Source organism: Phyllostomus discolor, chromosome 2 (assembly GCF_004126475.2).
Source record: "Phyllostomus discolor isolate MPI-MPIP mPhyDis1 chromosome 2, mPhyDis1.pri.v3, whole genome shotgun sequence".
NCBI classification, from domain to species: domain Eukaryota; kingdom Metazoa; phylum Chordata; class Mammalia; order Chiroptera; family Phyllostomidae; genus Phyllostomus; species Phyllostomus discolor.
In genome coordinates, this window is record NC_040904.2 from 216154654 (window position 1) to 216167728 (window position 13075).

General features: G+C 70.2%; 1 protein-coding gene across 2 annotated transcripts in view; it reads left to right on the top strand.

Moving 5' to 3' along the window:
- TAFA5 (TAFA chemokine like family member 5) overlaps positions 1–13075 on the top strand; it is a 93589-nt gene that overhangs the window by 36670 nt on the left and 43844 nt on the right. The window contains exon 1 of one of the 2 annotated variants that reach the window (XM_036019756.1): positions 5155–5433. The exons of the other annotated variant lie outside the window; for it this stretch is intronic. Coding sequence (XP_035875649.1) covers positions 5343–5433 — 91 coding nt within the window. The 5' untranslated portion in view covers positions 5155–5342. Of the gene's footprint in view, positions 1–5154; positions 5434–13075 lie in introns of those variants that run through there. 2 annotated transcript variants of the gene reach the window in all.

Below are 13075 nucleotides of genomic sequence, written 5' to 3' on the forward strand. Positions count from 1 at the left end.
GGTGCAGCTTGGCGGTCTGTGCCCCCCAGCTCCTTCTGCAGCTCACCCAGCAGGGGGCGCTCCAGGCCTCTGAGGCAGGGACCCCGGGAAGAGGCTGCTGGAGAAGGTCCGCAGGAGGCCGCCTGCGAGGTCAGGGCAGTGAGGGGCCGAGTCCTGAGGCTGGAGCCCACCTGCACGCCCAGGACCCGGGGAGACTGCGGTGCCAGGGCTGCGTGTGTGTGTGTGCACAGCTGTGTGTGTGCAGGGTGTGTGCACGTATGCTTGCACACCCTGGTGTGTTCACACGCACATGCTCATTTGTGGCACACACCTGCACGCGTGTACACATGTGGAAGTGTCTGCACACACATGCACTCACGTGTCACCATGTGTGTTTGTACAGGCATGTGCAGTTGCCATGTGTGCTTTCGTGTCCCTGTGTGTTCACATGCATGTTTGTGGTGCACACACACACATGCGTGACTTTTGGCAGGCGCACCATGTCTTTGGGGCCAAATTCAACGCTCCGGCTCAGCGACAGCCCCCCGAGACTCTCCCACACAGGGCTCCGGCCTCTGCCTCCCTGCCAGGGCCCGGGGGTTCTGCAGGGGGGGCCTGGGTGCTCTGCAGGGGGGCTAGAGAGGTGGCCATCCTGGCCCCAAACCTGGGACCCCGTCGCCAGACCGGGCCAGAGCTCGGGCGCTCTGCCTGCCCCCGCCCCAGCCTTCTCCAGCCGGCATTTCCAGCTCAGCCCCTCTTCACGTTATTTTCATGGAGCTGGTATTCCTCCAACCACAGCACATGAAGAGACTCCCATGTTGGAAAACACTCGTATTGCAAAGGAGGCTTCAGAGTGAAAAGCAAGACTCTGCCTCCTCCCGCGCCCCGGGCTCCTCCCCAGGACACTGCGCAGAGTGTCCGCCCCCGTCCCGGTCCCCGGCTCCTGAGTCGTCCGGGTTTACCTGGACCCAGCACGGTGACTGGCAGGGCCGCCGGCTTGCTCTGACCAGCCTGCCCCCGGTGGTCCTCACCCCGCTCCCCACTGGCCGGCCAGAAACCCTGCCCGCCCTCGGCCCGACATTCCTCCACCCCCGCCCCGTTCATGATGGGCAAGGTCGTTGAGATGGAAGTATCTTTTATTTAGTTTTTTTTTAGTTTCATTTTTTAGTTCTATTTTTCTCAATCACCATTTATTCCCCTCACACTCACCCCCGCACGCAGAGCACCATTACCCACGAGTCCTTTCTCCTTTCTGCTCCCTCCTCCCTCCCCGCCCCTCCCCCACCCTCGGCTGTCATCTGCTCTCCATCTGTGAGTCTGTCTCTGTTTTGCTTGTGAGTTCAGCTTGTTCATTAGATTCCACAGATGAGCGAGATCATATGGTGTTTGTCTTTCTCGACTGGCTTGTTGCACTTAGCAGAATATTCTCCAGGTCCACCCGTACCGGTCAAGGGGTAATTTTTCCTCTTTTTTGAGGCCGCATAGTATTCCATTCTGTAGGTGTCCCACGGTGGTTTCGCCCGCTCACCTGCTGATGGGCGCTGGGCTGTTCCGCAGCCCGACAGGCGTGAATAACGCTGCGGTGAACACAGGGGGGCTGATGTCCTGCTGAGACAGCGTCGTGGGCCCCTTTGGACAGATTCCCAGAGGTGGGGTCGCCGGGTGAAAGGGCAGACCCATTTTTAGTATTTTGAGGTACTTCCACACTGCTGTCCACGGTGGCTGCCCCGGTCTGCATTCATTCCCACCGACAGTGGAAAAGAGTTCCCCTCCCTCCACACCCTCGCCAGCACTCGCTGTTTGCTGATGGACTGACGACGGCCACTCCGACCCGTGGGAGGTGGTGTCTCATTGTGGTGTGTAGTTTTTCCGCTGTAACTACTTTTCTGACCTCTGTCCGCGTGTTGACTGTAAGACTCGGGATGTGACACAGGCCATTCGCTCTGGGGAGGCAGGGGGAGTGGGCAGTGACCGGTCAGCAGGACCCCGCAGGACTCCTGCCCGGCCCGGAGGGCTGGCCGCAGGCCCCTGGGGACGGGCAGGGTGTGGGGCCCATGGGCCTCCCTGGGAGAGGCGATGGCCTGTGCCACCCGGGCACCGCCCTGCCTCTGGGCCCCTCCCCGAGCCTCACGCCCCCGATCTCTCGGGGCCCCAGCCTGTTCCGTGCGATCTCGCGGAGCCCGTGGACCCCGTCGAAGAGGAGGATGAAATGCACGAGATTGCCAACAAACCAATTATATCGAGAGGCAGTTTTATCGAATGCTGAAAAACCTTTTCTGATAAGGTGAGGTGCTTCCTTCTTTATCAGAACATTACATAAAACGTCTCGTGGCGGGACAGCGGCAGCCTGACACGAGGGGGGACGTGAGCGCTGTTCCGAGATCGTCACGCGAGCTGCCACGGGGCTCGGAGGTCGTTCTGTTGGTAGCGACACAGCCAGGCTCCCACTGCTCACCGCCTGCAGCCTCAGCCGCGGTGACGTCAGAGACTGGCAAACGTAGCTCCGCCCCCACGCTGCGCTCCGCCCCCCCGAGCCTCTGGGCACTGGCCGCGGGCTCCCCGCTCCACACCTGCCCCCGCCCCCTGCCCCGCCACTAAGGGCGCCAGCACACCCTGCGCGCGCCCTAGCGCAAGTTCTCGGTGCCGGGGTGAGGGGGTGGGGGTGCTCTGGCCCCCCACACGGGACGCAGGCCTCCGGCCCCACCCGGGAAGATGAGTCTGGGCCGCGCCTCCCCTTGTGCATGTGCTTTCCTCCCCTTCCCTTTACGGAAGAGCCCCGCAATGGGTAGTTTCGTAAAGTTCCGGTGGTGAAAATTCCAAAATCTCAAAATCATCCGCACTGGACTGGGGGGGGGGGGGGGGCCCGCCGGGGCGGGCTTTGTTCCCTGGCCGTGCCCCTTTGGGGTGCTGGGTGGGCGCGCGTGCCCAGCAGCCCCAGGGCCTTGCCACCCGGGCCCTGAGCGCCTCTGCAGGTGCGCCTCCAAGGCCGTGACCTTGGTGGAGGTCAGGCTGTGCCTGCCGGGCAGGGTGGCTCCTGCTGGTCACTGTAGCCGGGGGCAGCCCCGGAAACTGCCTGGGGGTGGGGGCGGCGAGGCCGAGGTGCAGGGTGAGCGGCTTGCAGGGCGTGGCGGTCTGCGGGGGGACGGCCAAGGGAGGGGCGAGAAGGCCCGGCCGGATCCTGAGCTGTTGGGTGAGCAGGAGGCCGGGGCCGCGTCTCCAGGGGAGGGCTCCCCTGCCTCCCAGCATTCCGTCTCAGAAGCCGCCCTGGGAGGCAGGGGAGCCCCGGGGCGCGACGTGGCCGCAGGTGTGTAATTGCTTCTCCAGGGGCCTTGCCTCTGACCCCGGGGCAGTGGTGCCCAGCAGAGTAAGGGCCGGTCTGGACCAGCGGAGGCCTGCCCTTCATTGCTGGGGTTGGTACTAGAGCATCCATGCCTTCTCGGACCTCGGTTTCCCCAGTTGTACACCTCTGGGGTTGACCTGTCTGACCTCCAAGGACCCTCCAGTCCGGCCTCTTCCCCTTCCTGGCACGTGGCTCTGTGAGGGAAGGACACAGCCCGGGTGCCAGCCCCTGTGTCCGGCTCTCCAGCCCTGCCTGCGGCACCGCACGAGGACCCCATGGGGCGCTAGCCTGGTCCCCCACTGCGGGGTGCACAGGTAGGGACAGAGGGGCCCCCCTGCCGTCTCCCTGCCCCCACCCTTTGCTGGGCATTTGAAGATGAATTTGAAATTCAGCTCAAAGGTGCCTTGAGGCCTCTGACTGTGTGCTCCCAGGGGGGACTGGGGGAGGGGACGGCGAGCAGGACTGGCCAGAAACAAATCCTGGCCCTTCCTGGAGGAGGGACGGGCCGAGGCAGGCGGCGCCCGCGCTGTATCTGGAGTAGCCCCTTGGCAGGCGCTGCGAGCCAGTGCGACCCGATGCCGGGCAGCCGCAGGGAGGACGCCACGCACGGGGACCGGGACGTGTTGTGTCGTTTCCAGTAGGAGGGGCCGACTTTCAGGAGCCACCGAGTGTCAGCCCTGGGCAGCGTGATGGCCACTGAGCCTGACTCCCTGTGCCTCCGGGGACCGTGGTGTGCGAGGGGGCTGGGCGCTCCGGAGGCCTCTCGAGCTCCGCTCCCCCGCCCGCGCAGCCCGCTCTGCAGTGAGGCACCAGCGCACCTAGGTGGAGCCCGACCCGCGGTTTTCCGCTGGACCGGCCCCGCCAGACCCGCCGGCGCGCCAGGCGGGGGCGCTGCAGGGCGGCGGGGATCCCCCGGGTCCCCTCCGCGGCCCAGTGCGCATCGGCGGCCGGGCGGAGCGCGGACGGCGGCGGGCCGGAGTCCGATCGCCGCGCGGGCCTGGTCCCCGCTCCCCTCCGGACGCTTCCCCAGGAGCGGCCGGGCCGAGCCGAGCGAGCGGCGGGCGGCATCCCCGGGCCGGAGCAGCGGCGTCCCGCGGGCGGCCAGGCGCGCAGCGTCGCCGGCCCCACCTGTCGGCGCGGCCGCCCCGCCACCACCGCCGCCGCCACCGCCACCCGCACCGGCAGAGCCAGCAGCGCGAGCACCGCGGGAGCGCGGGCCCCGGCCTCGTCCGGCCGCAGCGGCGGAGGCGCGGGCTCCGGGGAGCGCGGAGGCCGGCATCGTCCCGGGGAGGGGGGGAGGGAACCGGCCCACCAGCCCCGGGCCGCTCAAGTTCGATCGGCGCGAGCTCGGCCGGGCCGTGCTGGCCCCGGCGGCGGCGATGGTGCGGCAGCCCCGCGCCCTGTGCGCAGCCCCGGGCCCGAGCCCGGCCCTCCGCGGAGGAGGTGACAGTGACAGCGCGGCGGCCCCCTGAGCCCCGGGCCGGAGCGAGCGCGGGAGGCGGCGGCGGCGGCGGGCGGCGGCAGCAGCGGCGAAGGAGGCGGAGAAAGGCGCCGCGGAGCAGCGAAGGGCCAGGGCCGCGCAGGACCCCCCAGCGCCCGGGCCGTTGCGCAGTCCGCGGCTGGCCGTCCGGGCCCTGCTGGCCGCGCGGCTCCGGGGGCGGCGGCGGGGCTGATTCATGGGGCCGCGGCGGCCACCCCCCCGCGCCCGGGCCCCCGGCGCCCCGCAACCCGCGATGGTGGCCGAGTGGCCGGACCGGCGGCCGCCGCGGCCCGAGACTTTGTGCTAACCTCCCCGCCCCCGCCCGCCCCCTCCCCGCGCCCCCCCCCCGCTCCCCTCCCCCTGCCCAAAAAGACGCGGATCGCCGCCCGGAGAGGCGCCTCCAGTCGCGGCGGAACGCGGCGCCGGCGGCGGATGGAGGGCGCGAGCGGGCGGCCGCGGCGGCTGCACCCGGCGGGGCGCTGATGCGGCTCCTGGACCTTCGCTGCGCGACTTCGGGGGCGTCGGCCGAGAGGGCACTCCGCGATGCAGCTCCTGAAGGCGCTCTGGGCACTCGCCGGCGCCGCGCTCTGCTGCTTCCTCGTCCTGGTGATCCACGCGCAGTTCCTGAAAGAAGGTAATTGTCCCCGCGCGCCGTCCCTGCGCTCGCCTGGGCTTCCAGCACGTTCCGCCGCCTCTGCCGCCGCGCTCGGCCGGGCCTCGCGGAGCGCTTACGCGGGGCTGGCGGGGCCGGAGCGGCAGGTGACGGCGCCCTACCCGCGCCCCTGCGGCGCCCGCTGCCCGCGCACTTCGGGGTTCGCGGGCGGCCCGCGGGGTCGGGCGGGCGGCGGGTGGCCTCGGTGCCGCCGCGCCGCCGGGAGTCCGGGCCCAGGCCGAGGCTGCGGTGCCCGTCCCCTGCGCCTCTCGGCCGGTTGGCGGCAGCGGCCGCCCGCTCTCCGCGGGCCTCGGTAGATGGCACCAGCGCTCCACGCTGGCGGGCCGAGCGCCGGGCTGAGGGCCGGCGGGAGCCCAGGGTGAGGCCTGCGCTCTGGTACTCCGCTGCCGCGTCGCCTTCCGGACCTCGTCGGGGACCCGCGGGTTCCGGAGCTGGGACTTCACCAGCTGAGCGCCAGGGCTCCGCACCGAGTTCGCCGCGGCCGCTCGGCGCCTGCTGAGTACGGGGCTCTGAGATCCCGCTCACGGGACTTGGCGGAGGCGCACATGTTGATGGTCAGACCCCGGCAGCTGCAGGCATCTCCGGGGCCGGGGAGCCCCGCACCCAGGGCCCCGGGGTTCAGGGGCCGGGATGGTGGGTGGCGCTGCGGTACCTTGGGTCCTCCTGGAAACTTCCTGGTCCCGGAATGGGCTCTCCTGGGGCACGGGCGGCGCACCCGAGGCTCCCCCAGGCAGAGCAGCCCACAGGCTCCCCCACCACCCTCACCCGGCGTGCCCTTGCCCCGAGGCACCCCGCCACCTGTGCCACCCGGCGCCGTGCTCCCCCACCCCACGCCCCAGCACGAGGGGAGCTGGCGTGGCGGCGAGGCAGGCAGACCCTCGTTAGCCCCGGGCCCCCACGAAGGCAGGGCTCACCACATTCAGCTGCTTCCCTCCTCATTAACGAGCTGCTGGCTCCCCGGGGAGCCCAGAGGTGTGGGAGGCCAGCCCCGGCCTGGCCACCTGCTCCGTCAGCCTGGTGTCCCTCTCCCCCTCTGGAATCCGGGTCCGGGCCCTGGAGGGAGAGGCTGCCGAGCCCAGGCTTTGCGGCAGGCCTGGCCTGCTCTGCGAGGGACCGACCGGCCTTCCTGGAGCCGAACCCGCCCCTCCCCCCGCTGGCTTGCTGACCCGCCTCAGCGGAGGGTGGTGGCTCTGGGGGTGGCGGTCCCCTGGGGCCGGCATGTCCCCAGAGGGCTGCTCTGTGTCCAGGGGAGGCTCGCCCCCCCGCCCCGGTAACCACGGGTCCCTTTGCAGCTGGGCCTTATTTGGGCCGCAGCTTTCCACCCTAACCCCACTGACCTTCCTCTTTGGGGGACCCCCTTTGAAAAGGGGGCACATGCCGAAGAGCCAGTGCCCCCCCCCCCTCTCTCTCTGTCGGGTCCACAGTGCCGTGTTCGGGGCTTTTCTGCGATGAGGGCGAGGGTCCCCGGTTTTAAAGCTGTGACCGGGGAGAGAGTGAAGGAAGCCCGGGGTCCTGCGGCCGGACACCGCCCTGGCCCCCACCCTCGGGGGCGGGGGGCGTCCCCGGGGGCGCGGCGTCCCGCAGCCCGAGCCGTGCGGACGGAGTGTCCCGGCCCAGAGGAAGGAGCAGCCGCCCCTGGGGGCAGCAGATGGCAGTCTGGCAGGTCCGAGTCTGCCAGGGTGACGGCGCTGGGGGCGTGGAGCCCTTTCCTCCCGTGACCGGCCCTGGAGGGCCCCCCGAGGCAACCCCGGCGTCGGTCCTGCCGGGGACACAGGCGCGTCCGTCCCCGGTCTGGGAGGCGGAGCTGGGGCTGGGAGCAGGGGCGCTGGCACGGCCCGGGGTCCTGCAGGCCTCGCCCCCTCCCCAGAGCCCTCCTGTGTCCTTGGGCGTCCTGTGTCCACCCTGGGCGGCTGCGTTCGCTCCACGGGGACAGGGTCCCTCTGTCCCGCCTCCATGAGCGGCCGGGGCTGCGGTGGTGCCCTGTCTTCCTTGAGATGCCCCTTCCGGCCCCGGGCAGGCCCTGGGGAGGGTGGGAGCCGGCCCCAGTCCCGGTGGCCGTGGGCTGCAGGTTCCAGGCCACTTTCTTCCAGCAGTGCGCCGGCCAGCAGGGGGCAGGGGGAGGGGGGAGGGAGGGAGACTGGCGGCAGACAACCGGGACTTGTTGTCTGCGGGCGAGTGGGAGAGAGCTGCTTCAATCGCCATTTCCGCCACTCCAGCCTGCGCGGAGGGACAGAAGGGGACTCGGGGCCGTGTGTCCGTCTCCGCCCTTTGTGTGCCGCCAGGCCAGCCCCGGCCGAGGGTCCCCTCCGGCCAGGCCGCCTGCAGGGTTTGTGCAGATATGAGTGGGGCCGTGACCCGGGGAGGGGCGGCCCGTGGCCCCTGGCTGTGGCCGCGGCCGGCACCGTCTTTGTGAGCAAAGTCCCAGCCACCGAGACGCCCACCCGCCCGGCAGCAGCCCCGGCATGGCTGCGGGTGCCGTGTGGGGCCAGGCGGGGGCTGGCCCCTCAGGACCCCCCCGAGGGCCCCGTGCAAGCCGGAGCCACGACCTCTGGTGAATGCCGACGCCCTGTGTTTGCCAATTGCGGTCAGAGTGGGGCGGGGGTCCCGGGGAGCGGGGTGGAGGCCTGGCTGAGTGAGGAGGTGCAGAGCCCGTGGGAGGGGAGCAGGGGGTGCCGGCCTCGGCCCCCTCTCCCTCTGGTCTGCCGGGCTGTATTCGGTCTCAGAGCACGGAGTGCAGGGAACAGCTGGAATCACCGTGTTCCGCCTCCCCCTCGCACAGGCTGCGCCGGGCTCCCTCCCAGTGTCCCCGTCACCCCAGGATCCCAGCGGGGCACGGCTCTCATCTGGATCTTGATGTTCCGGGAAGAATAAGGACGGACCGCGGAGCGGGGCGTGTGGAGGCCGGCGCCCTGCCGGCCGGCTCCTCGGGCGCCGAGGGTGCGGGGTTTGAGGCGTGGGGGGCAGCAGCAGGCCAGGCCGGCGGGGCCGGGGTCTCAGTCTCTCTCTAGATCCTTCCGTGGAGGGAGCGTGCCCCCTGGGGGCAGGCTGGCAGCTGCCCGGCAGCCCTCCGGTGGGGAAGCGTTGGGGACGAGCGAGCGGGAACCCTTTGCAGGGACGCCCCGGCCCCCCTCCAGCCCCTCGCTCTGGGCCGCCCGAGGCTCTCGGGCTCTCAGGGCCGAGGGCTGCTCGAGGGACCAGGACTCGACTCTCATGGATGTGCTCAGCCCGTGAGCCCCGAAGGGGGCGTCCTCCCAAGAACCCTCGACGGGGAGGGGCACGCATCTCCTGCAGGGTCACCACTGGTCACTGGTGGCCGCAGCCCTCACGGGACAGCAGCGAGCGAGCAGCGTGTCTGTGACCGCCATCCGTCCATCAGAAGGGGTGGACCGAGGACCCAGGGCTGACGCAGCTCAGCTGCCGGCCCCGGCCGCGCCGGGAGTGTTGGTTGAACGCAGAGGGTCGTGGCGGCCCTGGCCCTGCGGAAGCTTCGGCAGCAGGGGGCGCTGTTCCCCGGGCTCGGGGCCCCAGGCTGCGCCCGCTCCATCCACAGGGTCCGTGACTGCAGGGGGTGGGGGGCCCTGGTGCCGAGGCCTGTGTGCTCTTGGTGTCACCGGGGGCCACATCAGCCTCGGGGGTCACCCTCCAAAGGCCAAATGTGACTTTAGGACTGTGTACAGATGTAATGACTCCTTAAGTAGGGGCCAGGAGCTGGGCGCTGCTGCTGGGGAGAAACAGGTGCCGGGCCGGATAGAACCCGGCGGAGGGCGGATTCGGCCCGCAGGCCCTGTGTTTGCTGCCTGTGCTCTGGACACTCCCGGCATTGCTGAGCACACGGCCCCCACCCGGACGCGGCTGCAGGGCTCCCCGCTGGGGCCTGGCTCCCGGGGGGCCCCCAGGCCGGAGTCTCCTGGCCGGGCTGCATGCAGAGGGGCCCACCCCAGGCCTCCGCCCGCAGACAGTCTAAAAGGCCAGGGGTCTCCAGGGGCTGCCGAGAGGGATGGGGTCGAAAGGCAGGAGGAGTGACCGGCTCTGTTACCGTCACTTGCCTTCGCCACTCGTGCGGCCAGGGCTGTAAACAGAGCCCACGCCGGCCGTTGTGGGAGCCTCCCCGCTGCTGCGGGTCTGACAGCCGTGACACTCAGAGCCGTGGGGCGGCGGGGGGGTGCTGGCCCCGGGGGCTGACTTGGCAGACATGACGTGGCTCCTCCATGTTTCCAGGGCCCCGGGGAGGCCGGGTGCCCCGCCTGGGCCTGCCGCCACGTCCCCGTCTGGGTCTCCTGGGCACAGTCACCTGGTGGTACCTCGGGGGGCACTGGGAGCCGGGCGCCGTGGGGAAGGCGGGGACACGGTGTGTCTGCTGGCGAGTGCGCCCACGCGTGGCTCTGTTCGTGGTGACACACTCGCGTGTTCGTGGTGACACGGGAGGCCCGTGGGCACGTGAAGTACACGGAACACGCCGCAAGCGCCTGGTGGGGGAGCGAGGGCCGGGGTGGCAGCCCGCTGGGAGAGGGCGGGGCCCGCATCCCCACGTCTGTGGGCGGTGCTCACACCACCCGGTACCACTGGGGGGGGGGGGGGGGCGTGTCCCAGCGTGAACCTGTGTAGCAGGTAGCATCCCACGTGGAGTGTGGACTGTGTGCCCATATCCGTGGCTGCTTGCACACGGTGCACAGTGGGTGTGCCCAGCGCCTCACACGCAGGCTTGCAGGACCCCAGGCGCCTCCCCCGCCTGGCTACAGTAACGACAACCCTCCCCTCGGGATGTCCTCCTTCGTCTAGAAACCGTCTGCCCCTGGACCCGCCCCTCCGGGTGTGGGGCACAGCTGTGCCCCTACTCTCGCACACACGTGCACACACACAGGGTACTCGCAAACACACGTGCATGCACACACGTGCACACACCACAGGTGCTGGAGGAGGGCAGGCTGAGGGTGAGGCCTCCACAGCCAGTCCCCTCGGCTGGACTTCTGTAGCCTGGGCTTCTAGAAGTTTCCACACACCCACACCGCCACGCCGTGGCCTGTGGAAGGTGCGCGTTCACAGAGGAAGCACGGGAGGCCGGCCACGTCCCCGGTCAGCAAGCCCTGCACCGACTCCTGGGCCCGTGGATGTGTCCGTCCTGCTGGGTGGGCCCCGGGGGGGGGAGGCGCAGCATGGGGGGCTGCCCAGGCTCCCTGTGCACCTGCCACCCCTCCCCCATTCCAGACGCCGGCAGACCGTGTGCCTGGCGTGGGTCACGCAGGCTGGGGCGCACGGCCTGTGGGAACAGGAAGCTGGTTCCCGCTGGTGTCAGGCAAGTCACGGGGCCACTAGGACCTCGGTCTCCTCCTCAGCAGGACGGAAGGGATAGCAGAAGCTTGGGGTGGCTGAGGGGCGCCCGGCAGGCCGGCCTGCAGCCCGGGGCTGCAGCACCTGGTCAGGCCCCGGCTCGGGCAGGGACTGGGGCCGGGCGTGGGAAGGCTCCAGGTCACGGTGAGGGTGCCGAGGCCGGAGCCCGCTGGACCCCACGACCCCAGACCGCACCTGCCCACCCTGGCTGCGTGTTCCTCCCCGTGCGTACTGAGAGGGGCTCCCCCACCTTTAAAACACACGTTTTGTCAACACCGGCTTCTGCCTGGGGAGGGTGGGTTTTATGAGCGACTCCAGCAGCTGGGGGGAGGGGCCCGGAGGGGGCAGGCCTTCCGTGGAGAGGAGCCTGGGACTCGCTCACGGATGACTTGGGGCTTCAGCCCACACAGCCTCGGTGCCCGTGCCCAGGGCTGGTTGCCTGGGTGACACTCTGACAGGCACGCCAGCCCAGCTCGACGTGCATGCATTGGTCGCCTGCTGTATGCCGGGCCGGCGGTGCGTGGGGGCAGTGCAGACTGGGTGGGACCTGGAGGCGGGGCTGAGCTCAGGTGCGTGTGCAGGGAGCAGAGAGCAGCTGTGGGGGCCGTGCGGGGACCCAAGGACAGGCCCACCGGGACCTGTGGGTGTGGCCTCCCTTGGAAACCAAGGCCTCGCAGGTATGGTTAAGGTAAGGCTCTCCGGACGAGGCCCTGCTGGCTTAGGGCCCACCCTGACTCTGCAGACCAGAGAAGAGGCACACGAGAGGCCACGGGAAGGCGGAGGCAGAGGCTGGAGTGGCACCTGCCGCCACCAGCATCTGGAGAGACCACAGGGCCCCCGGACCCGTGGAGGGAGCTCACGCCCTCCCACGCAGGGTGTGGGCCTCGTGGCTCCAGGGCCGTGGGAGGGTCCATTGCCGCCGCTTTAGGCCACAGGCCCGAGCAATGCGCTCCGGCAGCCTCGGGCACTGGCAGGACACACACCGGTGGCCAGGGCTGTGGGTCTGTCTTTGGGGTGCCTGGGGGGCAGGCGGTCTCCCTGTCAGGGGTCTCCTGTCGGGGCGTCCGGACCCACAGAAGGGACGCCCCTTGGGCGGCAGGCTGCGGCAGACGCCGGCGACCCCGGGAGGCCGGGGCCGGGTGCACAGCGGAGACGCCCCACGTGCCTCGTGCGCTCCCGGACCAGGGCGCGCGCCGCTGCTGGCACGGAAGATGGCTTTATGGGGGCGCACGGGCATCTCTCACTTTAATGGCCGTGTGTTTATTTTTACGGTTACTTCCTATTTATGGCAACGGCGCCGGCTCTGCCCGGACAGCGAGGCCGGAGTCGCTTTCTCCCGGTGGGGCGACTCGCGACGCAGTGGAACCATGGCACTGACGCCGTGCCGGCCGGCAGGTGTCTGCTGAGCACCTACTGTGTGCCGGGGCGGCAGGCGCCCAGCCAAGGGGTGGTGGATGGGGCGGCGGGCGGGCAGCGCGTCTGAGGCTGCCCCGGGGGCCGGGGCTGCGGCGAGCTGGTGGCGGCGCCGGTGGGGGTGGTCCCTGCGGGTCTGGCCCTGAGGGGTCTCGTCCCTCCCTTGGGCGTCAGGCCGGCCGAGGGTGAAAACGCCCTCAGACCATGGTGGTGAGGAGGGTGCCCCGCCGCCTGGGTGGCCATCACAGAGGGCCGGGCTGGGGGGTCCTGAGAGTGCCAGGCGTTGTGGTCTCCTAGTCCACCGAGGGCTGGGCCCGGTCCCCCGGAGGCTCTGGGTCCTTCCGGGCCCCTCTCTGCCCCTGGGGCCGCCACCAGCGTCACCACAGACTCTGCCCGAGGCCACACAGCCTGGTCTCTCCCGGTCGCAAATCTCCCTCCCTTCTCTCGTGTGAGGCCCACCCACACCCAGGACGATCTCATTTCAGGGTCCCTCGTCCAATCTACAGGGTCACCTGCTCCAAACAAGGCCGCTTTCAGAGGTTTGGGATAGACTCAGCTTTGGGGACCAGTGTCAGCCTGACACGGGGGGGGAGCCTGTCCCCAGAGGCCAAGACTCCAGTCTCCCCGATTTCAGAGCAACAGCCTCCAGGCCCCCCAGTCTGGTCCTGCCACCGTTCAGGGTTCTCTCAGCACCTGTGGGCCAGTGCGGCATGCATGACACTGGGGGGGCGGTGGGGCGGTGGTTCCCCCCCTCCTGGACCCTGGCCGTGGTGGGGGCTGCCCAGGGAGGCCCCCCCCCGCTGCTGGAGCTGGAGGGCACGGGCCGCCTGAGTGCTGGTGTCCTGCGGAGGAACCTGGAAGC